This window comes from Salmo salar, chromosome 14 (assembly GCF_965601325.2).
Source record: "Salmo salar chromosome 14, fSalSal1, whole genome shotgun sequence".
Taxonomy (NCBI): Eukaryota; Metazoa; Chordata; class Actinopteri; order Salmoniformes; family Salmonidae; genus Salmo; species Salmo salar.
The window spans coordinates 27,399,665-27,425,307 of record NC_138304.1 but is presented as its reverse complement, the minus strand read 5'-3'; the positions used below and the strand labels follow the sequence as shown (position 1 = coordinate 27,425,307).

The 25,643-nt window shown below is 42.3% G+C and overlaps 1 protein-coding gene across 3 annotated transcripts in view; it reads right to left on the bottom strand.

The window, feature by feature from the left end:
- dlgap1a (discs, large (Drosophila) homolog-associated protein 1a) overlaps positions 1 to 25,643 on the bottom strand; it is a 100,279-nt gene that overhangs the window by 8,642 nt on the left and 65,994 nt on the right. Inside the window, exons 3-6 of one of the 3 annotated variants that reach the window (XM_014140415.3) lie at positions 22,390 to 23,525; positions 16,815 to 17,041; positions 12,744 to 12,939; positions 11,143 to 11,383 (exon numbers count right to left, since the gene is read on the bottom strand). In XM_014140415.3, coding sequence (XP_013995890.2) covers positions 11,143 to 11,383; positions 12,744 to 12,939; positions 16,815 to 17,041; positions 22,390 to 23,457 — 1,732 coding nt within the window. In that variant the 5' untranslated portion in view covers positions 23,458 to 23,525. The remainder of the gene's footprint in view (positions 1 to 11,142; positions 11,384 to 12,743; positions 12,940 to 16,814; positions 17,042 to 22,389; positions 23,526 to 25,643) is intronic. The other 2 variants (XM_045694112.2, XM_045694111.2) reach the window with 2 other exon arrangements.

Below are 25,643 nucleotides of genomic sequence, written 5' to 3'. Positions count from 1 at the left end.
CCAACTAACCCTGGTCTTTCTTAGAGAGCAGCCTCCTTAGCAGAGCCAACTAACCCTGGTCTTTCTTAGAGAGCAGCCTCCTTAGCAGAGCCAACTAACCCTGGTCTTTCTTAGAGAGCAGCCTCCTTAGCAGAGCCAACTAACCCTGGTCTTTCTTAGAGAGCAACCTCCTCAGCAGAGCCAACTAACCCTGGTCTTTCTTAGAGAGCAGCCTCCTCAGCAGAGCCAACTAACCCTGGTCTTTCTTAGAGAGCAGCCTCCTCAGCAGAGCCAACTAACCCTGGTCTTTCTTAGAGAGCAGCCTCCTCAGCAGAGCCAACTAACCCTGGTCTTTCTTAGAGAGCAGCCTCCTCAGCAGAGCCAACTAACCCTGGTCTTTCTTAGAGGACAGGGTGAATGACACCGACACTGCCAGAAGATAATCAATCTCAGCCACACAATCAGTCTCCATTTCACGGACAGGCAGCACAGACATGTGTTCCCTCCCTACATTAAGTAAGGGGCGGCAGGTAGACTAGTGGTTAGAGTGTTGGACTAGTAACTGAAAGGTTGCAAGATCAAATCCCCGAGCTGACAAGGCAAAAAATCTGTCATTCTTCCCCTGAACAAGGCAGTTAAAAAGTTGTGTGTGTGTGTGTGTGTGTGTTCCCTCTCTGCTACACAGAGATGGATGATGTTGTTGAATTCTTCATTTCTTGCATTCAGCCATGCATGATCACTCAGCAGGCAGTGTAGGTGCAAGTATGTACTCATGTGAAATGTGTCATACTGTATGTTCATACGTTGCACATCTGACTTCAGGGGAGAGAAAGCTCATTAGCCAAGTAGTGTTCTAATTAGGACCGTCCTACATAGAAAACAACAACAAACATGGCGACTTACAAAACACTGCTTGAGTTATTTAGACTAATCTCTACCTTGGCTATTCTCTGTCACCAGCACTGTGTGGGGAATGTACAGAATTTAGACTATGAGTAAGGAGCCAAGAGAACAGATTGAGACCTTGAGTGAATATGACACAGCGCTTTCTTACTTCAAAAGAGGTAATTATAATCATAGTAAAAGCTAAATATGAAGTTGGTGAAGTACGGTATAAACCACGCTGAAGGTCCCTGCGGACAGGTAAATCCATTGTAACAAGAAGTGCCATGACAACCATTTCCTTTTAATTGCCCACAATGTCAGCTCGTTCTTGTCTGTGTGAGCCCTTGTGAAAGGGGATATGTGCATTGTTGTGCTGTGGTAGAAGTTGATTATGTGAAACATGGAGCAAAGTGTTAAAAGACTTCCAAACTGCTAAAGGACTTCAACATTTAACACGCCCCCATCTCACTGCCACCAAAGCATACATCTATCAAAATAATCAGCTTTGGCATCATAAAGCCACTTTAATAAACATGCATAGTATAAATTATTCTGTGCTACATGTAATTCAGGGGTCTAATGCCCTTCCATCTTAAAATGTATAACTGTCGCACAAAACATTCTGCTGTGTATATCACAGTTCTTCCCATATGCATCTCCTCTGCTCCAGTATGCAGTAGGAAGTATCTGTCAACTGATTCACAGTTTCAGCAGAGTATTTAAGTATTCCTCGACAGGGTCAGAGTGTAAGTAGAGCCCCTCTTGTGTGTTTTGGCACATGCAGCGTCAGCGGAAGGAAGGACAGGCTTATCAGACTCAGAGTTAGTAGCCGGTGGACTGACTCCTCATTCATGCTTTGCTAGGCTGGAGGTTAACAGTGGTTGACAGACAGGCAGGAGCCAGGGCAGGGTCGGACGCTGAGTGAAGCAGGCCTCCTAGCTGGAACATACAGCTGGATCATCCACCAGCAGTACTACTCAGACTGCCTTGGGAATGACCTCAGTCCATTGTGGTCTTCTTTCTGGAAATGAGGCACAGAGACAGGACCTACATGACTCACACACTATATATACAAAAGTATGTGGACACCCCTTCAAATTAGTGGATTCGGCTATTTCAGCCACACCCATTGCTGACAAGTGCATAAAGTTGAGTACACAGCCATGCAATCTCCATAGACAAACATTGCCAGTAGAATGGCCTTACTGAAGAGCTCAGTGACTTTCTATGTGGCACCGTCATAGGATGACACCTTTCCAACAAGTCAGTTCGTCAAATTTCTGCCCTGCTAGAGCTGCCCTGGTCAACTGTAAGTGCTGTTATTGTGAAGTGGAAACGTTGAGGAGCAACATTGGCTCAGCTGCGAAGTGGTAGGCCACACAAGCACACAGAAAAATCGCGTGTAAAAATCGTCTGCCCTCAGTTGTAACACTCCCCACCAAGTTCCAAACTGCCACTGGAAGCAATGTTACCATAATAACTATTCATCTGGAGCTTCATGAAAAAGGTTTCCATGGCCAAGCAGCCGCACACAAGCCGAAGACCACCATATGCAATGCCAAACATCGGGTGAAGTGGTGTAAACCTTGCCACCATTGGAGCAGTAGAAATGCGTTCTCTGGAGTGAGGAATCACGCTTCACCATCTGGCAGTTCGACGGACGAATCTGGGTTTGGCGGATGCCAAGAGAATGCTACCTGCCCGAATGCATAGTGCCAACTGTAAAGTTTGGTGGAGGAGGAATAATGGTCTAGGGCTGTTTTTCATGGTTCGGGCTAGGCCTTGACTGGTCTGCACAGAGCCTTGACCTCAACCCCATCGAATACCTTTGGGATGAATTGAAACGCCAACTGCAACCCAGGACTAATCGTCCAACATCAGTGCCCGACCTCACTATTGCTCTTGTGGCTGAATGGAAGCAGGTCCCCGCAGCAATGTTTCAACATCTAGTGGAAAGCCTTCCCAGCAGAGTGTAGGCTGTTATAGCAGCAAAGTGGGTACCAACTCCATATTAATGGCCTTGATTTTGGAATGCGACGTTCACCAAGCAGGTGTCGACATACTTTTGGTCATGTAGTGTATCTCCAGCTATAGCTAGTGTTGTTTGCACTGTATAACAGTGTCTGAGGAAATAATAGTCTAGGGTAAGATACTTGTATTCTAGCTCCTTGCTTGTCTTGATGGAGACGAAGGTCCCTATTTTTAAGATACTGTAGTTTGTTAGCGTAAATGCATTGCCTCTTGAAGAAAACACCTAGAAACACTGTAAATGTCACTGAAACACAATACAATAACATCTAGTGTGTTAAGAGTGCTCTCTTTCCCCAAATACTGATCCCTACACTGAGTACACTCAGTACATACACTATTCTTGTCCTACTCCAGGAGACATCCGTTCGTAACAGTTCTGATTGCACAACTCCTGAGCTGTAATATTATCCCCTCCTCTCCTCATCTCTCTCTCCTCTCCTTCTCCCTCTCTCCTCTCCTCCTCCCTCTCTCCTCTGCTGTATGTATGAGCCAGCCAGAGCCCTAGGGCTCAGCTTGCACCAGTATTACACGGATGTCATGTACAATCACACATCTACTTTCAGCAGCAGCACCCACACCCACTCACAGCTACACATCAAGGGCCTCTTGGGATCCCATCATCGCAGCTGTTTAGGGAAACACGTCACTCACACACATCAGCCGTCACAGATTACAAACGATGGAACGATGGATGGAAAACACTTTCAAAAGTGTCATGGGATTCTGAAGCTCTAAATCGTATCTGCCGCATACATTATATAAAAATATAGCCTCATTTTCCAAGCATCCTCACATGACTAACAAGACTTGGAAGGATGGCATAGCGAGTTTAGTAAAATATGACATAAAAAATTATCAAGAATTACATGGAAATGGTTAGGAAAGAGTGGAGTAAGTTTAGCCAAAGGGTTAAGTTGAGCCACCCTTGTTTCTAGGAAACCATACACAAAATGTATCATTTGACCAAATATTCAGGAAGGGATCATAATTGCATGGAGGCTGTGAAGGAAGAAACCACATAGAAAAAGTAATATGCAAGTTAGGTTAAAAAAAACAGATGTTCACTAAGTCAAATTAATTTCATGATGCTTGTCTCTCAACCAAAGTAGATCATTTAAGTCCATCCTTGTAACTGTGTGGGCTAATACAGTCAAAATGTTTGCCTTGGGGTAAGTTGAGCCAATGTTTGAGCAAATGGCAAGCAAATACTTCACAGGCATAATGCAAGGCATTATCGCTGGGATATGAGGTAACAACAGGGCCTGGCCTATTTTAAAAGTGTTTAAAAAGTACTAAGTGTTTGTTAGGTCTTAAGCCTGTGTTAAAATATGCTTAAAATTATTAAAAGACCAAAAAATATTGTGATTGTGTTGAATTGTGTTTGGGAAATAAAGATAGACTTGGTTTTAAAAATTAGTGGTAATATTTAATTTAGTACAGAAATGTGTAGGCAGCTTAAATTACCCTGTTCCGCTGTTCAACTTTCCCCAAGAGACCACTTTTTTTGGACAAGCTATGCTTTCAAAACTGTAATGTCTACATGAATTCTGATTATTTCCAGGGATACACAACATCCTGAAATATATGTAGATACCTTTGTTAATAGGAATACTATATTTCCCTTGACGGAATGATGCTGAATGTAAGAAATGTCTCAATTTACCTCAGTCACCCCTATGCTTATTTTTTAATTAATCAGATAAAGAGGACCAAATGTATCTGACTTCAACAAGGCTTCCTTGTAAATTGCATTCACCTAAACTAACCTAGAGAGCTGAGTTACAACTTTGCTCCTGCTTTCCATTCCAAGAGGCAGATGGTATGTCTCAGGGTGCCAGACCTGTGTACGAGGGATAGAGATGCCCTCTGAATGTCAGCCCCAACATTCCTCCCCATTAACTCTCCCATAAGCGATTGGTCCCTCCTCTCCATTTCTCATTCCGATTCGCAAGCCAGACTCTCTCTCTCTCTCTCCAGTACAGCCATGCGTAAATCTCCCTCACAGCACCATGGCGATTAGCCATCATTGGGATTGCCCACTCCAGACCCAGGGACGGACAAAAATGACAAAATACGATTACAAAAAACGAACGTTTTAAAATAAAATACAAAATACTTGTATTTTGAAATGTATTTCATGAAATACATGTATTTTGTATTTTAAAATACAGAAATTACATTTGCAAATAGCCGGCCGGAACAGCAACAACAATCACAGTAACGGTTACAGAAACGTTTTACTTGCTATGACTGTAATATGTTGTTGTTTATCTACCTTAGTTTAGAGAGAAGTATTTCTGTTACATGCATTTGAAATACAGTACTTATTTGAATTACTTCTGAGTATTTTGTATGTTGTATTGCACTGGGCTGAACTACACTCCAATTTATTTAGTAACAAGATACTTTCGAAAGCTGTCAATTGTATTTTCAAAATACAAAATCATTTTCTTTTCAATTTCTTTAAAGCAGTTAACCATTTTTTCACCCTACATTGGTATCAAAAGTCTGATGGCACTATGGTGTGATAAGAGCGTCTGCTAAATTAACTACATGTAAATCAGTGGAGGCTTCTCGGAGGAGGAAGGGGTGGACTATCCTACTCAGTGAATTTCATAAAAATAAACATAGTGAAACATCTAAAAAGTGATTATTTTTAGATAAAACTATACTAAATACATTCACATCACCAAATAACTTATTTAAACACACTGTTTTGCAATGAAGGTCTACAGTAGCCTCAACAGTACTGTCATGGTCGTGATAATGGACGGACCAAGGCGCAGCATGATTTGAGTTCCACATCCTTTTATTAAGTGAAAACTTCTCAACAAAGCAATAAACAAGCAACGAAACGTGACTTACGTGTTGCAACAAGCACAAACACAAACAATATCCCACAAATGCAGGTGGGAACAGGGACACCTTAAGTATGATCCCCAATTAGAGACAACGATAATCAGCTGCCTCTCATTAGGAACCATACTCAAACCCAAACATAGAAATATATCGACTAGGACACCCCCTAGTCATGCCCTGACCAAACACACCATAGAGAACCCCGAGGGCTCTCTATGGTCAGGGCGTGACAAGCACTCTGTAGGGCAGCACTATTGTGTAGCTGGAGGACAGCTATTTTCCATCCTCCTCTGGTTCAATACAAAACCTATGAGGCTCATGGTTCTCACCCCCTTCCATAGACTTACACAGTAATTATGATGACTTCCGGATGACATCCTCCAACCTATCAGAGCGCATGCAGCATGAACTGACATGTTGTCCACCCAATCAAAGGATCAGAGAATTAATCTAGTACTGAAAGCATAAGATACATCTAGCTACCACTGCAGTGCATAAAATGTGGTGAGTAGTTGACTCAAAAAGACAATAGTTCAATAGTTTTCAATACATTACTTAAACAATTAAGGAGAAGGAGCAGAGAGAGAGAGAGAGCGAGAGAGAGATATTTGGTTGGATTTTGTTTTCTTCAGTTTCACTTATGCTAGCTAATGCAGCTAATTTAGCCTACTCAACAACCTGACTCAAACAGAGAGGAATGATATTTATGTTAGCTAGGTGCTAAGGGTAACCAACACTTCAACTCTTCCAAGTCAAGGTAAGCTTTCGGTTTTAATAATTTATTGCCACCGGGGCCTGGCGGTGTAACTGCTAAACTGCTTGCTATACGGTATTGCGTGATTGTACATACACATGGATTGGATTGTGGGTTTACTAATGCGTTAGTTCTAGTAGCTACTGTATGTTGACTATGACGTTAGCTAATATGATGACAATGATGTAGGCTGTGTGTAGTGGTTATGGTATGAAGGTTTGGCTTGAAGAGTTTTTTTTGCCTGGTAACAGACAGCTGTTGTCCACAAGCGAAGGGAAAATGAGAGAGGAGGAGAGTGTGCAGATGTGATGATGCTGTTTGTATGGCTGCTATAAAAGTGAACTGTGTGTACGGGTGATCATGGGTGTATTTATTCCGACCAAAACTGTTGCAAAACATTTCTTAAACAGAAACAAATGGAATGAAACGGGGATGGACCTACCTGAATTTATCCAATAGAAATTCTCGTTTTAGTTGCAAAACGTAACATTTTGCAACTGTTTGGACTAATGACTACATCCTAGATCTGCTAGATGCAGGTAAGATTGTGCAAGGCGGTATTGAATGTGTCACTGTTCGTCAGCTTCATTACTCCTTTTTGTCTCTCGACCTGTGCACCTACGTTACAAACATTCATTTGTAGGCTTGGTTGTCAAGTATTCGAGTATCATGTAGTAGCCTAAACCTATCAGTGTTACATTGAGCTGGATGATGGACAGACAGTCATCCAATATTCTGTCATAGAAATAAGGCCATGATTACTTTTTATTTTGATACATTGGTCTTTAGGGTATTTTGTGTTTGTAATTTGTAATTTATGCCCATCTCTGCCTTAATTGAGTGAACTACTTGTGCGCGGGTCAGCTGTTTGTTCACCTGCACCAGCCCGCAATTGCTAATAACCCATCCACAACCACCAAACTATATGTGATAAAGTGAAAATCTGAGGCCTGCACCTGACCCTAACCAGCAAATGTAGAAAATGCACTATAGGCTACAGGCAAAGACAGCAGAACGATTTTTGACAGGGGGTGCCGGATTTTGTTTTGCCTGATTTAAATATGTTTCTGCTTATAATTTCTGACATTTGAAAGGCTATTTGTTATTCAACTTGTCTATAATTATATACATGTAGCTCCTCTTTTGTCATATATTACCCGCATTTAAAAGAAGTAAAGCGGTCAAAGGCACTGCATCTCAGTGCTGGAGGCGTCACTACAGACACCCTGGTTTGAATCCAGGCTGTATCACAACTGGCCATGATTGGGAGTCCCATAGGGCAGCGCACAATTGGCCCAGCATTGTCCGGGTTTGGCCGGTGTAGGCCGTCATTGTAAATAAGAATTTGTTCTTAACTGACTTTCCTAGTTAAATTATGGTAAAGAAATATATATATAAAAATATATATATATATATATATATATTATATAATTATATAATAATTTAGACTATGGATGAAAAAGTGAACTTGTTCCAAAGGTTTAGCTCAGTTGTATGCTGCCTTGCGATCTATTAACAACAAGGACATTTCTAAGTGACCCCAAACTTTTGAATGGTAGTGTATATGAAAATTAACATACCAAAAGGATCTGCAAAGCACACTAGCTATTATTATTGGCCTTGTTTCAGTGCGGAGCTCATTATAATAATATCAGCATGCTTTGCAATTGTACATTTGTACATATACATTTATATTTAGTTCATTCAGCAGACTTCTGATACCAACGTAGGGTGAAAGGGGGACACAAAATGGTGAACCGCAATAGAAAAATGGTATAGAAAATTATTTCGTATTGTGAAACTACAAATTACAGCTCTCGAAGGTATCTTGTTACAAAACACATTGGAGTGTAGTTCAGCCCAGTGTAATACAAATGACAAAATACTATTTCAAATACATGTAACAGAAATACTGCCCATCTCCGTCCACTCCACACCAAGCAGCAAGTCAATGTCAGGGCCTCACTCTGATGAGCTCTCTGCCTCAAAACCTTGTGGATCAAAACCCCTTTTCCTCACAACACCACAAGGTTTTATCAGGGCCGTACTCTGAGGCTGACTCCCTATTCTGCCTCTACTCCTTACAAAACAGTTCATGATGTTGTTGCTGCTGTTTTCAGTTCATTTACATTTTACATTTTAGTCATTTAGCAGACGCTCCTATCCAGAGTGACTTACAGTAGTGAATGCATACATTTCATTTCATACATTTGTAATTTTTTTCCCCTCTGTACTGGGCCCCCATGGGAATCAAACCCACAACCCTGGCGTTGCAAACGCCATGCTCTACCAAATGAGCCACAGGGAATTCACACGCAAGGATAACAAAGGATGTTCATATCAATAGAATTACATACTCTTATGCAGATTTATCTAAAAATAAAACGGCTTGTCTGCGTTTAGAGCCTTTTGAAATGGGGGAAATTATAAATGGTGGGAAAATAGGATATCAGAGATGCAATGGGAAGTGATGTGCATGGGCCAGAAAGGGGAAGTGATTTGCATGGGCTTTAGATGTCTTAGCCTGGCTCTTAACTGCGGATGACCTCTTTCAGTGCCATGCTCCCCTAACGCCTAATTACTCTGCTGCCTCATTAGAAATCTGCTTTGACGGCTTTTATTTAATGTGGACAAGGACATCATAGGTCAGATTAAAGAGGAATAAAGATGAAAAGGTTTGATGCATGAACAATAACATACCTGTACTGTACAGAGTAAAACAAAAACATATACTGCTTCTGTACGCAAATACAGTAACATGAAAAACAGTATCGCTCTCAGGCTCATTCTCTAACACGCAAACTAGATCTGGGCATCAAACTGATGAGAGCAGCCTCTGATCCCCCACACAGCTCAAATATCTCGAATTATTGTGGAGAGCTGATGGCAGAGTCAGGACGGGACGCAAATGCCAGCTTGATGTTTTCACTCAGACCCAACAGCCATCGTGAAAGATTAACTAGTCCAGAAACTTCCCTCCACACTTTCTCTCATCCCATGTCCCTTGTTTTCTTTTTCTCTCTTTTCTCCACTTGCCCAAGCAGCTCTCCTGTGGGTCCAGCCCATATGTCTGCCGTGACTAGCCCCGGGCGCAGAGCAGCATGATGGAAAGAGGCAATCTTCATTCAGACATGCAGCACCAGCAAAGAGTTGAAGGGGAAGTCAAATACAGGCGTTATTATTTATTTGTTTCGGAAGATTGTTCCTAGCTTATTTTTCATCAACTATGCATATCTGAAGTGTTTGTTGTTCCAGTACTCAAGCTTTCTCAGTTTCAAGAGATAAACCTGAAGATAAGCAAATGCCACCTTCCTTTATTTTCACAAGACAACACAGCTCAACGTCAGTTAGAGAGATCGGTCCTTAGCAGTTCTGTTATTATTTCCTTCCACCTCTGCAAGGTATCTGTCCTTTTATGATTATCTATAAATATAACAATTATTGCCAAAATACATTTGTTTTCATTTAGAATATGGCAAAGGGTCCAGGTGATAATTTCCTGGGACTACAGAGACATCTCTTAACGTTTCATCATGAGATGTCAAACTGAGCCTTGCTGTCAGTGGATTGCCACTAGGATAACAATCTAAGAATTCCCAGAGGAACAGTCAAACTAAGTAGCAGGAAGTTCGACTCAAATCAGCACTGACATCTGGGACTCATCTAACGGGGCAGTCTCTACGTTTGATGAAGACGCTTGAAACATTTCAGTGAAATTATGAAAACATGCTGTCATTTTTTATAAATGACTTGATAACAGGGAACTTCAGAGAGTCCTTATCATATAAATACATACTGTATCTCAGATAGCATGCTATTCATTACATAACATTTCTTTTTTCTCCTTCTTGTAAGCATGTACACAATGCCTGGATTAAATCCAATTATAAAAGGGGAATTTCTTCAGATCCCTTAACCACATTTTAGAAATTAGTGACATTTCTCCAAGCCTATTCCACACACCGGCTCTGATTTGAAATGTTCTGTATATAATAATAATGGTTTAAAATACCAGGGAGAGACGCTTATGTTGCTCATGTGGACTGGACCAGGCAAGAAGCCATGTTTTGTCCACAGCACTCAAAGACTCATCTACAAAGAGATACAGCGGTGATAATCCTCAGGCTCTTCATCCTCCTGCTTACAAATACAGCAAATATCCTCAGGCTTAGTGCTGCTATGACATTGTGTTGTGTGGTGTATGCTTTGGGAGTCAGGTGAACATACTGTGATGCTGTGGAGAGAGTCTTTCTTGGCATTGACCTTTGCTGGTATGTGGTTCCCTGACAGTGTTGGTACAGTAGATCAATATGTGTTGTGAAAGCGATAAACACACCAAACTGTGGTGCTGTTGAGGGTTTCCATAGTGATGGTGGTGTGTATTAATGGTGATCCAGTGGAGACATTGACCTTTATTGGTCTGTGCAGCAGCGTTTGTTTTTGCCAGCCAGTAGACCTTTACTCCTGCTGGTGGTGATTTAAAGGGTGATTGAGAGAAGACACTGCCATTTTCTACCGTGGACAGTGGTATGGTTGAGCAGTGCATATTTTGACTCGCCAGATAAACAGAGCAACAAATCTAGACTGACCTGTGACTTCTCAGTGTGTATTCGAAGAGTGATAAACCGACTGACCTGTGCTGCTCTGGATGGTCCTGACGGTGGTGGTGGTGGTCCTGGGGGGTGAGGAGGGCAGCAGGGACATCCCGTCATCCTCTGAGCAGCCCTGGTCCATGGCCCTCACGTAGCTGTTCCTACGCATGCGGAAACAGCTCGGCATGGGCAGGTCCAACGCATCCATGGCCTGCGACTCCATCTCACTGTACACCTGCTCACACACCTGCTCTATCTGCCCGTTCACCTCCACCTCACTCACCTGCAAGGGGACGAGGTGTCGGGGACGATGGGGGAGAGAGGGGGTGCAGCACAACCGGACATCCAAATATCAGTATCCTAACCTGGAGAACGCACCATAGAAGAGCCACTTACCTAGAGTTTAATAGCCGTGCACATTCAATGCTGAGGGGCAGAGTAAACACATCTGAAATCATTAGGAGAAGTAAGGAAGAGAACTACAGAAGAAAAAGAGGAACCACAATGCAGCAGTAGCAAGAGGAGGAAGAGTCAGAGGGAATGGGAGTGTGAGGGTCAATGTTAATTGGAGAACAAGCAAGTGCAATGAAGAGATTGTTTGGGATGATGAGGATATTTAATTTAGGGTCTAAAACAGAGCTCTACATTATTGAAGCAAGCAGCTGGACATTCCATTCTCTATTTGTGTTTCCTCTATTCCTGGTATCCTCTCTCCTCGACTCCTTTTCAAAACACATAAAAGTAACCTTGGATCTTCGAGAAAAGACAAATTGAGAAAAGGTAAGACAAGAACCTGAGCATCTAAGATGGTTTAATAACATACTGTAGGTTAGGGTGGGATAAAGGGGGTTTGGATATGGTCTAAAGCACCAAAAGACAAGAGCTTGAGGGGCTTTTGGCAAGACTAATGCTGAGATGTTTGTAATTCCATCTGATTTTCACTGATAACTGAGGGTGGGTATTAAACAAGAAACAGTTGGTGAATACTGATACTTAATCCAAATCTTTATCGCATTTTAGTTTGGGAGATTTCACAGATTTGAAAGATGATTGTTCAGTGAGTTATATTTGTAATTCCAGACATGAAAAGCAAAGGGCATAAGGTCACTCATTAGAAATATTTTGTGTGACTAGTTTATTCTGAAATGTAAGGAAAATAAAAAATTGTATCTACAATGTTGTAGATTATTGTACAATAATTTGATTATTATATTTGAATCAATGTTTAAATGTTTCTTTAGCTGAGAGTAACATGAAGTAATGTGTATGACATACAGTATGGAGGTAATATGATAATGGTTTTGGTTTTTATAATGATTTATTCTGTTATGCTATCTTCGAAATACTATAAAACAATGCACAACTGGCTTTAAAGGCTGTGTATTCTTCCAAACTCTAGCGAGGAGATATGGTAAATGGAATGGTAGATTCATTTTGCTTCTCCTCTTTAGGTTGACTCTTGATGGTTGAGGGCTGAACATTGACATTGAGACTGGTTTGAAATACAATTCATCTCATCGCTGGAGAGATGAATTTGTGGCTGATTTCATGGCTGATTTGACTTGGACTTTGACTTGATGTGACTTTCCTCCCTTGCACAGACGTAGCACCAGAGAAGGTGACGTAATGCTGGGAGCACCAACCTGGCTGATGGTGCTCATAGCCCTCATGTAACTCTCGTTTCGCGAGCGGTATTGGGGTGAGGAGAGCAGCGCTTTGGGGTCCAGGAGCCCTTTGGGGTCCAGGGTGTCCAGGCTCCTATTGATGGAAACTTCACTCACCGCCCGCAGGTAGCTGTGGCTCCTGATCTGCAGCTTCGGAGAGTGTTCGTTGGAGATCCTGCCAATGAAGACAAGTCAACAAACAGGTGTTAATAATAATGCCTCCTAACGTTGGCATGATCACTCATTGACAAGGAGTTGGCAAGACAGCACAAAGTCAAATCAAATTTTATCCATCACATACACATGGTTAGCAGATGTTAATGCGAGCGTAGCGAAATGCTTGTGCTTCTAGTTCTGACATTGCAGTAATATCTAACAAGTAATCAAACTATTCCCCAACAACTACCTTATATGCACAAATCCAAAGGGGTGAATGAGAATATGCACATATAAGTATATGGATGAGCGATGGCCGAGCGGCATAGGCAAGATGCAATAGATGGTATAAAATACAGTATATATATGTGATATGAGTAATGTAAGATATGTAAACATTATCAAAGCGCCATTATTTAAAGTGGCATTGTTTAAAGTGACTAGTGATCCATTTATTAAAGTGTCCAGTGATTGGGTCTCAATGTAGACAGCAGCCTCTCTGAGTTAGTGATTGCAGTTTAGCAGTTCGATGGCCTTGAGATAGAAGCTGTTTTTCAATCTCTCGGTCCCAGCTTTGATGCACCTGTACTTACTTCGCCTTCTGGATGGAAGCGGTGTGAACAGGCAGTGGCTCAGGTGGTTGTTGTCCATGATGATCTTTTTGGCTGTCTCGTCGTTGTTGGTGATCAAGCCCACTACTGTTGTTTCGTCTGCAAACTTGATGATTGAGTTGTTGAGGCGTGCATGGAGATGCAGTCATGGGTGAACAGAGAGTACAGGAGAGGGCTGAGCACACACCCTTGTGGGGCCCCAGTGTTGAGGGTCAGCAAAGTGGAGATGTTGTTTCCTACCTTCACCACCTGGGGGCGGCAAGTCAGAAAGTTCAGGACCCAGTTGCACAGGGCAGGGTTGAGACCCAGGGCCTCCAGCTTGATGATGAGCTTGGAGGGTACTATGGTGTTGAATGCTGAACTGTAGTCAATGAACTTTAAGGCACTGCATTGCAGTGCCTTAAAGTTTAACTGTGAATGTTTATTTTTATTTTATTTTATTGTATCACAACCGGCCATGATCAGGAGTCCCATAGGGTGGTGCACAATTGGCCCTGCATCATCTGGGTTAAGGGAGGGTTTGGCTGGGGGGGGATTTACTTGGCTCATCGCGTTCTAGCAACTCCTTGTGGCGGGCTGGGCGCCTGCAGGCTGACTTCGTCGTCCGACACATTGGTGTGGCTGGCTTCCAGGTTAGGTGGGCGGCTGTTAAGAAGCGCGGTTTGGCAGGTCACGTTTCGGGGGACGCATGACTCAACCTTCGCATCCCGAACCCGTTGGGGGGTTGCAGCGATGAGACAAGATCGAAATTGGGGAGAAAAAAACAAACAAACTAGATGAAAATAGATCACAACAACATGTACACGCTCAGGTCACGTTCACATCAGATTTCCTTAATGCTGACTATGGTAAGTTAAATACGTCCAACAAGATCTCTTGATTCATTGACTCCATGTTTGTCCACTCTGCTCCTTGCATTCATTATACACTGAGTGTAAAAAACATTAGGAACACCTTTCTATTATTAAGTTGCACCCCCTTTTGCCTCAATTTGTTGGGGCATGGACTCCACAAGGTGTCCAAAGCGTTCCACAGGGATGCTGGCCCATGTCGACTCCAATGCTTCCCACAGTTGTGTCAAGTTGGCTGTATGTGCTTTGGGTGGTGGACCATTCTTGACACACATGGGAAACTGTTGAGAGTGACAAACCCAGCAGGGTTGCAGTTCTTAACCACACTCAAACTGGTGCGCCTGGCACCTACTACCATACCCCGTTCAAAGGCTCTTAAGTCCTTTGTCTTGCCCATTCACCCTCTGAATGGCACAAATCCATGTCTCAGTTGTCTCAAGGCTTAAATATTCTTCTTTAACCTGTCTCCTCCCCTTCATCTACAATGATTGAAGTGGATTCAACAAGTGACATCAATAAGGGATCATACATTATGCACTCTCCCATAAAGCAGGTCGGGCCAGCCAGCGACCACAGTGCTGAGGAGAAACAGCTAAATTCACTTAAGGCTGCCCACGCAAATCTTTATCGCCTGCCGTGCTGACAGACACCTCGACTAAGCAGCAGCAGTGGGGGAAGCCAAGCAGAATAGACATCTAGGACAGTGCTGGCTTGGGTTGGGCTGGCACCTGAGAAACTCCGTCTAAACTCCATGTCTGTTCTGCTGCTGCAGCATGGTTCTTTTGGATCAGAAGCTCCTACTGAAACTCCACTGTGGTCCAACAAGCATTCTGGGAGCTAGACTCCGACTACATCCAGAACAAAAGAAATGGAAGAAGTTGGAACCTAAAGTGCTTGAAGGGCGAAGCAATCAGCTGCAGATGCCTCAGTGTTGGGATCTTAAGGAATTTGGTTATGCATTATGTCATTGGTGTGGAAAAAGCCAATATGTTTCCAATATTATCTAACAAGCAGTAAAGGAAGACAGATAAATGGCAAGAATACGCACACACATGCACATAGAAATGTGGGACACGTACATTATATCGACTGCTATTAAACATTACCATAACACCATAATAAAAAAATTAAAACTGGCCTATATGATAACTGAATCAAAATGGATATATCATTAATGATGACACATACCCTCTGCCTGTAATCCATGTCAAACAGCACAGCAATGAAGTTCCATTCTGTGAGTACAGCACTTTTAAAGAGAAGTTCCCAGGCTCACCATACCTTCTCTAGCAGTGTGGGTACTTAATTAGAGACAGAGACAGGCCTGGAGTGTTTCTGGGGAAAACCTAATCATATCCCTGCTGTTAGCGCAAAGTCTATGGAGCCTATTAACTACTTAACTACTGCAGACTGGCGTAAAAGAGAGAAAATGAAACAAAAGTGTAAAACTATTACACTGATCTCTCTCCTAAAACATTAAATACATTTATTTTTGTGTAATAAATCAATGTTGTTCTTGTTGATTGGGAAGGTGATTTATCAGTGTAGATGATCACATCATTACTCCACAGTAAGTTCAGTAGTACATCTGCATGGCCCACATACAGTACAGTAACCATCGGGCAGCAGATGTGGTAATCTAAGGATCACTTAGTGCCTGCCAAACGGTTTCAGACGCCTAGTGGAGTTCATAACATGAACGACAGAACTAGGAGAGGCACAGTACACTATCAAAGGTCATGAGGCATGCAGAGCTTCAGACAGAAATACAAGCTGATTTAGGACACGGATCACAGTCACGGTTAGGGATGCTTTTCTCACAATCCTAGTGCCTTTAGCTCAACTTTTGTCAAAGATCCTTTCAAATTTAAATTGAGAGATGTTTGCAATGCTTACAGATTGACATATTTGTTCATTGTGAAGATTATAATAAACCTATAAGAGTATAATTATAAACTTAGAATATACTGTACTTTTTCAACTGAAACGTTAATTTTTAAAATAGCTTCTCACTTCATCTACAGTCAGTAGAACCTTCCAGTCATTTCCCCTGGTGTTTGAAACATTAATACTCTTTACTCACTGAGTGGAACGGCATGCAGGGGAAAATGCACAGGTGCCGGGCTTGGCTGTCTCTTGAATTGGATGCTGCTTTAATGAATTCACAAATTCTAGCTGTAAGTCCCAGATGTGTCAGAGTGATACTGAAAGCTACGAACAACCTCTCTATATAACGGTACCAATAAAGCTGGGGGTCGAAGGACTTTATCCTAAAACGTTGGTCTGATTTCTTCATGCTATTCTTCTCCCCCACTGTAGTAAATGGGTAATTTAGGTATACACATCATGCCCCAAAGAATGTGAAAGCATAAGGACTATGATAATGAAAGTAGGTCAAAGTCACTTTAAAATGTCATAGCGCAGAGTCTTACTTTAAGGTGGTCATTTCAGTCAGTGATGGCTGGGTGGCTTTGAGATAGCTGGCCCGTCGACCTTGGGCCTGGACTTTTGGCGATGGCTTTGGACTTCCCTCCGAGTCTTCGCTGTCTTCTTCCTCGGCCATAGCCTTCACATAGCTCCCGCTGCGCATGCGTCGACATGGGATGTCGTCCTCCTTACCCCCCAGAGGCGAGAAGCCACTCCACTCGTCCTGTGGCACCTGTGGGGACGGGGGAGGTGACAACAGGGCATCAGGCAGGGATGACTGCATGGCGCCATGAACCCACATCTACCTGGTCCGTTCCGGCCAACGCAGCGTCACAACAACATCCAACGCACAGTCAGACCCCTACCTCTCTCTAGCTCTCATACTGAGCATTGAAGGTAATAAATAGGTAATTAAGGAAGAGGCTGGTATGAGTTCACATGATTACACTAAAAACGTCTTCCTGACAACCTGGGCATCTGCTAGTGTGGAGTCTCCCTAAGGGCACACAAAGACTTATCAAGAGGATGTTCGCAAAGAACTAGGGTGTCTATCTGAGCTCAAACAACATTATTGGGGTGGTATAACATTTGAGCTAACCTGAAACAAAGTATTTTAAGGCTTTGTATAGGTATGAGGGAAATAATGGATTGAAGGAGAAACACAATGAGGTAGCCATAAATATGTGTTAAACAAATTAGTAAAACTAGGGCACAAACAATAGCACAACCTGAACTTCCAAACTATTCTTTATTGTATAATAGTTGATGTGCTAATAGGAATACTACTTTGTCCATACTGAGGGGGATTATGGTGCCCCTTCTCTAAAAGGTTCATTCAGAAACAGTGAAAGAATGTGTTACCAGAGAGTATCTATTAATCTTCCAGTGATATACCCAATTTGGGTAGTTACCATATTGCATTCAAAAATACTTTGGAGATGAAGTTATTGCTGGAGGAGAGAGAATCCCACTCCTCCGAAGACTTAGTAATTACATGAGTCTGCAAAGGGAGAGGAGCCTTGGTAACTAGGGAGACAGACAGAGCTGGGCAGGCTAGGCTACTAGGGCTTTTGTCGTCAGAGCAGAAATTAGCAGGTTGAATATAAAAAGAGGCTGTGGAGGCACAGTTACTCTATTACCGTCGAGCGGCTGCATGCCCACACACTACAGATGTAAGATCTTAATTTGGTCACCCTGCTGCAGGAGAACTTTTCTGCAATGTAGGAAATGTAAAGCTTGTAGTGTATTTGAGGTGTAGCCTTTTATACTCGTTCCTGTATATGGGTTGAAAATAGCAGATTTGGACACTGATAAGTGCTTAAATGAGAACGCAGTGGCTTTACAATAAAATGCTACACCTGACGTCAGAGCACAGGGTCTCTGCTTCACAGCGCTGTGTGGGTTTTGACTGACAGCCATTCTGAACATGAGCACCACGTGCAACAAGAAGTTGCCCCCACCCCTCCAGCTAATTGGGGAAATTTAGCAAAGGTTTTATTGTCTGAGTGAGGGAAATGCTGCAAATTACGAGGACTCAATGTATTTTGAAAGATGAGACATAGGATTATAATAAATACTGCTTTGATGTCATACAAGCATGCCAAACATCCGTGAGTCCAAATGTGCACTTCACATTTCCATATCATAAAACTCATGCAATATACAGTGTCAACGTTTATGATCACTATGTTTGATATAGAGTTACAAGATGACATGGTGTCACATCCTGGGTTGCCCTGACCAGAATGAGCCTATGTTTGTTGTGTTTAGAAGAAAATTTGCTGCGGTCCACACATCTGAATGCACTCATGACTCCATTCTATGCACACTAAAATTAAGACCCGCTTCTCTGAATTGCCTAGTGAAATCCTAACACTGTAAGATCGTATTTTATATTTTAGCTAGTCAATAGAACAAGCTTTCAAATGATGCCCACCTTACCCAGATTTTTTATGGACCGTCTTTGGATTGTGTAAACAACAACAGTAATTGTGTAAAGGCGAGAATGCAGGGCTGTGTTTCAAAGAAAACAACTCCAAGTTTGATATCTCTAGTTCCTCAACTGCACAGGTAGGAGAGCTCAAAAAGCAGCTAATAGCTGAAGACTCTCCTTTGAGTCATAAAAGTGCATTTAAATGACTTTGAAGAGGTATGTGGCCCCTTGGAAACACCAGTTAGACCTCTCACTCAAACGCTTTTCATTTTTTGGTGTTATGTTGCACCTTCCCCAAATTTTGCAATAATATCCTTATCATGTTACTGAATGAATCCAGAGTACTTTCAGATTTCGTTAACAACAAATGCGGCAAAAAGTACAGTAAATGTAAAATGCACCTAAAATCAACAGTGTATTTTAAGTTTTGGATTCAGTCTTTGTCTAATAATTTTTCCATAATCTCCAAACTGTTCCCTTTTAATTGCTACCATGGTTATGGATATGTGTTCCATATTGCTTCTCTAAGAAACATTTCAATTTAGCACTATTCAATAAGGCCAATTCCCACAACTGTAAAGGGTTAAAAAGGCCTGTGTAATTTCCACTTTGAAATTTCAGACTTGATTTTCCTTAACAAAAAATGCATCAACCCCTAGAAAGATTTCCATTAATTCTAATCGTAAAGAACAGGAAGGCCTGCACACTGTTCATGCTCCCAATTCGCTGCTTTATTGACAACGTTTAGATCCGAAACGGATCTTCGTCAGGTCAAACAGATTGAGCACTCACATCCCAAAGTATACACATTTCACCTCACATGACCATTATGAACATGACACATGGTGGGTGTGGAAACAATTCACTTTTGCACATAGTCAATCACATAAGGGATAACATAACATAACATAACATAACATAACATAACATAACATAACATAACATAACATAACATACATACATACATACATACCGGTCCAAATGTAAATCTAGGCAACAGTAAAAAACATTATGTTGGAAACATTTGGAATACCTGCCCATATGACCATTACGCGCAGGACGCATGTGGCTGTAGATATAATTACAGTGACCTATTTCAAAAACAATTTGTGTACCTATAATCATTTGATATCAATTAGATGGGCACATGTAGTAATTACAGAAAATCTAATATACATACTAATGTACAAAATGACCAAGTGGAGACCTGGATGGCAGGATGGCAGGACAAATCAACGTAACATATTCATGTAATAAATGGTCTGATATCAAACTCTTGATTGAGACCTTTCGGAGACATGGCAGACAAATGGTGAATCCATTCCAATTCTCTACTCAGTAATAGATGATCAGTATCTCCACCCCTAGGCGGGTATTCCAACAGTTTCCCACGTAATCTTTTTATTGCTGCCTAGGTTTTAACTTGGACCGATTTGTATATAATCCTTTATGACAATATGTACCTCTGTGATTAATTATGACTGACTATGCGTAAAAGTGATTTGAATTGTTTCCACACCCACCATGTGTCATGTGCGTAATGGTCATGTGAGGTGAAATGTGTATATTTTGGGATGTGAGCACTCAGTCTGTTTGACCTGACGAAGATCCGTTTCGGATCTAAACATTGTTTTTAAGGATGTGCATATGACCACAAACTTTTCATTAATTATAATCCACATAATAGTTCACCTTTCCTGTTGCTGCAGGATTATTTTCCTGCTGTAGAAAACTGGCTCAAATGAAGATCCTACATCTGTAGAACACAGTAGAACATGCTCGCCACAGAAATAAGCCTATCTTCACAAGTTCACACAGAACTAACATGTACTGTATCTGTAGAACACAGTATAACATGCTCGCCACAGAAATAGGCCTATCTTCACAAGTTCGCACAGAACTAAAATGTACTGTATCTTAGATACCGTACTTTATGTGTTCAGCACTTTGTTGTTGTGACAACTCCACTATAACAGCTTCGGTTACTTTTATTTACTGTAGCTAACCGTTCACTGTACACAGTGTGGGGCTGAATATGTGGAGATCTAAATGTTGTGATGCTTGGCTAAGGTGGCAGCAAATAATTCAGTAATATGAATATGAAGAATATGTCAGTAATTGGGTACTGTGCATGTGTATTTGTCACTGGGGTCTTCCCTGTTGGACATTCATGTACACAATACAGTATCAATAATATTTTAAAATACATAACTCAAACATTAAACACGGCAAGTCTACTCACAACACAACATCCCTGTCAAAATAACTACACGAATTTAGAAGTTTAGATCTGAGATTTGAGAAATCGAAATGCTTGGCTCCAGTTTTATTTTTAATTGTAATTTTTTTAATAACTTCAAAAAGCTGCATAAAATCTTTGCCGTCTTTCCTCACATGGCACTCGACTCCCAGACATATAGGTAATTGGTCTCCATTTGTACTAATAACACAGCTACCACTATCCTATCCCAACCTTCGACTCAATCCTGTCACTAATGTTGGTGGGTGTTTCTATGGTAACAGAGTTACAATATACAGCAGAAAGAGATACAGGATCTTAATTTGAACCTGTTTGCTACAGCAGAAAATGTGAATTATTATGTGGATTAATATTAACGGACATTTTTGTAGTGGTTGATACATTTTTCATGAGGGAAAATCATGTCTGAAATTTCACAGCGGAAATTACTAACTTCAGAAGCCTGTTAAAACCTCAAATACACTACAAGTTTCAAATACCCTGCATTGCAGGAACGTTCTCCTGCAACAGGGTAATCAAATTAAGATCCTTCACCTGTAGCAGGATATGAAGGAGTACATGGGAAACATCTAAGCAGACCAATTAGGTCTGTGCCCACTAATGTGCTGGTTCACAGTGTTGCTGACTGCTACGCTGTGTCTCAATGTCTTCTATTAGCCTATCATACATAAAACCACTCCTACATGTCTGGTATACATTATATACCTATTCAGTGATTAGAAAATACATTCAGTGTAGAACAAGTGAGCGTGAGAAAGAGAGGAGATTAACTATTGTTGAGGACAACATTTACATATTATTTACATTAACATAATAATTGATAATCAGTATTTGGATATTTCTGTAAATAAACTGAGTTGAAGTTGAGTGCTTAGATCCATTTAGAGATGTGCTATTTGTGCTTCTGTTGTGCAAACTGTGTCTCGTGTTTTGTGAGTGGAATTTCATAGGTGATGGTTTTGTCAATGTAATCATTGTGTACAACTTCAGGAGAATATTCACACAGTCCACACGCATGCTTGCACACACACACACACACACACACACACACACACACACACACACACACACACACACACACACACACACACACACACACACACACACACACACACACACACACACAAAAGTATTAGGAAAGAATTAAAGAACCCAAAAACGGGGAAATCTATGAAATTAAGAGGTTTATAAACAGGAAATAATGCCAGTCACTGATGGGTTTAAAAGAAAAAAAGCCTACTAAAGGAAGTAAGGCCACTACTGGTTTGCACTTACTTCTCTCTTCAAATCAAATTAAAGTGGAGGGGGGTAGGTCCGCTCCAGTGGGGTAGGTAGGTGGGCAAGGGGGGGGGTTTGGGTTTAGGGGTGAATTTAAAGAATTGCATACCTGCAAGTACTGGCATGAGCGCTCCTGCTGACAAGCCTCAGATTTCACTAGCGCTTTATGATCTAAATTTACTGAGGCCTTCTGGTAGACTTGGCGAGCCCTGCTCACCGTTAGACTGGACGACCACAAGCTCTTCTTCATGAGCTGGGCGTCCATGCTTATGGGGATATGGGAGGGGACACAGGTGTGTTTTACTACGTCGTTATTACTGCGCGACGTTTTCAGGGCGTGTTCACTGATGGTGTTGTAGGCCTCCATAAAGTACTGCGACTGGGACTTGTCCGGGTGGCGGCCCATGGTCATGACTCCGGTGGGGCTGTGCAACAGGCTGTGACAGACGTCTCGGTCATCCAGGATGTCGTCTGAGCTCCAGTACCCCGAGGTGGGGCTCCTGTGCTTTGGCTCAGCTGACTTGCAGCGCTCCCTGCTCTTGCTACGTTTGCGGTGCTTCTGCGTGGGGGGCGTCTCGCTCTCGGGGCTGTTCCTGCTGCCATTGATGCTTCCCTGCTTGGAGTTTGGCCCCTCCAGGGAGTGGGACTTTGCGAAGAGTTTCTGGACGGAGTGGACCAGGTGGCGGATGCGTCCGGGGCTGTCGTTGCGCTGCTCCAGTGCCGTCCTTTTGTACTGCAGAGTGTGGTAGCCGTCCCGGGTGAACGATGGCTGCCTCTCAAACTGGTCCAGCAGGTTGACTGGCAGGCGGATGTTGACACCCTTGTTGGGAAGCATGTTACCCACACCAACACCCACACCATAGGGCACCACAGCACACTCATCCATCCCCATCCGATCCTTCAGCTCGTGGTGTGAGCTGCTGTAGTGTCGTCTGGGGAAGGTCCCATAGGGCACCACACTACTGTCTGAGGGGAAGGCAGTGTGGTTCCTCTGGTTATGCTGGCTCTGGACCTGGGTGTAGTAGGGGTGGTCAGAGGGGTGGGACATGGGCATGTCTATCTGGTTGATCAGGTAGGGTTTGCGGTCAGGGTGGTGGCCATGGCCTAGGGCATCGTAGGAACCAGGGTCACAGGTGACCAAATGGTGGTGGCTGCGGCTGCTTGATAGACCCTTCATGGTGTCTGTTCAGTCCACAGACAGTGGGCCAGCCTGGGAACCGCTGCAGATGATGTTCCTGATAAGAGCTGTAAAGACAGAGGTGGAGAAACAACAACAAAATGTTAGAACAACTGGAAATGTAGACATTGTATTTTCCTTCTGTTCATGCGCTTTTATACTCCCAAAAACAATGCACTCTAATAATTATCTCTCATATCTACTCTAATAATTGTGAAGGTTAGGATTGCGGTGGGGAGAGCTGAGATCCTAAATCAGTATTTTTTTAACACATACACAATCTACTTTGTCAGTAAAGCATTAGTCTCTGAGAGGTTATATTGATTTAAACACTCACAAAACCAGAGGAGTATTGGGTTCCTAGCATTGAGAATGACAGACACAGAGGGTATGTCAAAGAGTAAAAAGCTTCACTTCAAGAATTCCGTCACAGTTCAGCTGTGATTTATTTCCTCTGCGACACTAGCTAGTTTCCCTGGGCCCACGGTTTTGACTGGCTGTCTGGTATGTTGATGTGCTTGTCATGAGTGAATCACCATGAATATCAATAGTGGAGCAGAAGGAGCGGCATCCTATCCCCTTGTAATGTGTAAGGGAAGACCATTATTCTACCAGAATCATTTGGAGAAAGATAATTTTCTTTTTAACACTTTTCATTTCACAGTCCCTCCGGAGTGTACAGTTTATACATATATACTGTATATATACAGTGCCTTCGTAAAGTATTCAGACCCCTTGATTTTGTTACATTACAACCTTATTCTAAAATGTATTAAATTGTTTTTTTTTTTTTTAAATGTTCCTAATTTATTATAAACAAAAACAAAATCACATTTGCGTAAGTATTCAGACCCTTTACTCAGTACTTTGTTGAGGCACCTTTGGCAGTGATTACAGCCTCGAGTCTTCTTGGGTATGATGACACAAGCATGGCACACCTGTATTTGGGGAGTTTCTCCCATTCTTCTCTGCAGATCCTCACAAGCTCTGTCAGGTTGGATGGGGAGCGTCGCTGCACAGCTATTTTCAGGTCTCTCCAAAGATGTTTGATGGGGTTCAAGTCCGGGCTCTGGCTGGGCCACTCAAGGACATTCAGAGACTTGTCCCGAAGCCACTCCTGCGTTGTCTTGGCTGTGTGCTTAGGGTCGTTGTCCTGTTAGAAGGTGAACCCTCACCCTAGTTTGAGATCCTGAGCACTCTGGAGCAGGTTTTCATCAAGGATCTCTCTGTAATTTGCTCGGTTAATCTTTCCCTCGATTCTGATTATGCTCCCAGTCCCTGCTGCTGAAAAACATCCCCACAGCATGATGCTGCCACCACCATGCTTCACCGTAGGAATTGTGCCAGGTTTCCTCCAGATGTGACACTTGGAATTCAGGCCAAAGAGTTCAATCTTGATTTCATCAGACCAGAGAATCTTGTTTCTCATGACCTGAGAGTCTTTAGGTGCCTTTTGGCATACTCCAAGTTGGCTGTCATGTGACTTTTACTGAGGAGTGGCTTCCGTCTGGCCACTCTACCATAAAGGCCTGATTGGTGGAGTGCTGCAGAGAGGGTTGTCCTTCTGGAAGGTTGTCCCATCAGGAACTCTAGAGCTCTGTCAGAGTGAGCTTCAGGTTCTTGGTCAACTCCCTAATTGCTCACTTTGGTCAGTACACCAGCTCTAAGAAGAGTCTTAGTGGTTCCAAACATTTGTTGGTATTCTTCCCCAGATCTGTGCCTCGAAACAATCCTGTCTCGGAGCTCTATGGACAATATCTTTTCGACCTCATGGCTTGGTTTTAGCTCTGATATGCATTGTCAACTGTGGGACATTATATAGACAGGTGTGTGCCTTTCCAAATCATGTCCAATCAATTGAATTGACCACAGGTGGAATCCAATCAAGTTGTAGAAACCTCTCAAGGATGATCAATTGAAACAGGATGCACCTGAGCTCAATTTCAAGTCTCATAGCAAAGGGTCTGAATACTTATGTAATTAAGGTATTTGTTTTTTAAATGTTTAATACATTTGCAAACGTTTCTAAAGACCATTATGGGGTATTGTGTGTAGATTGATGAGTAAAAAAATGTTTGCTGTTGCTCACTGATTCCCATAGCTCCCCCTTCTGGCTGCTGGAATTTACAAAGAGGGAAAGACGTAGGAGGACTATCCGTATCAAACGTTAAATCGTATTTCCAAGC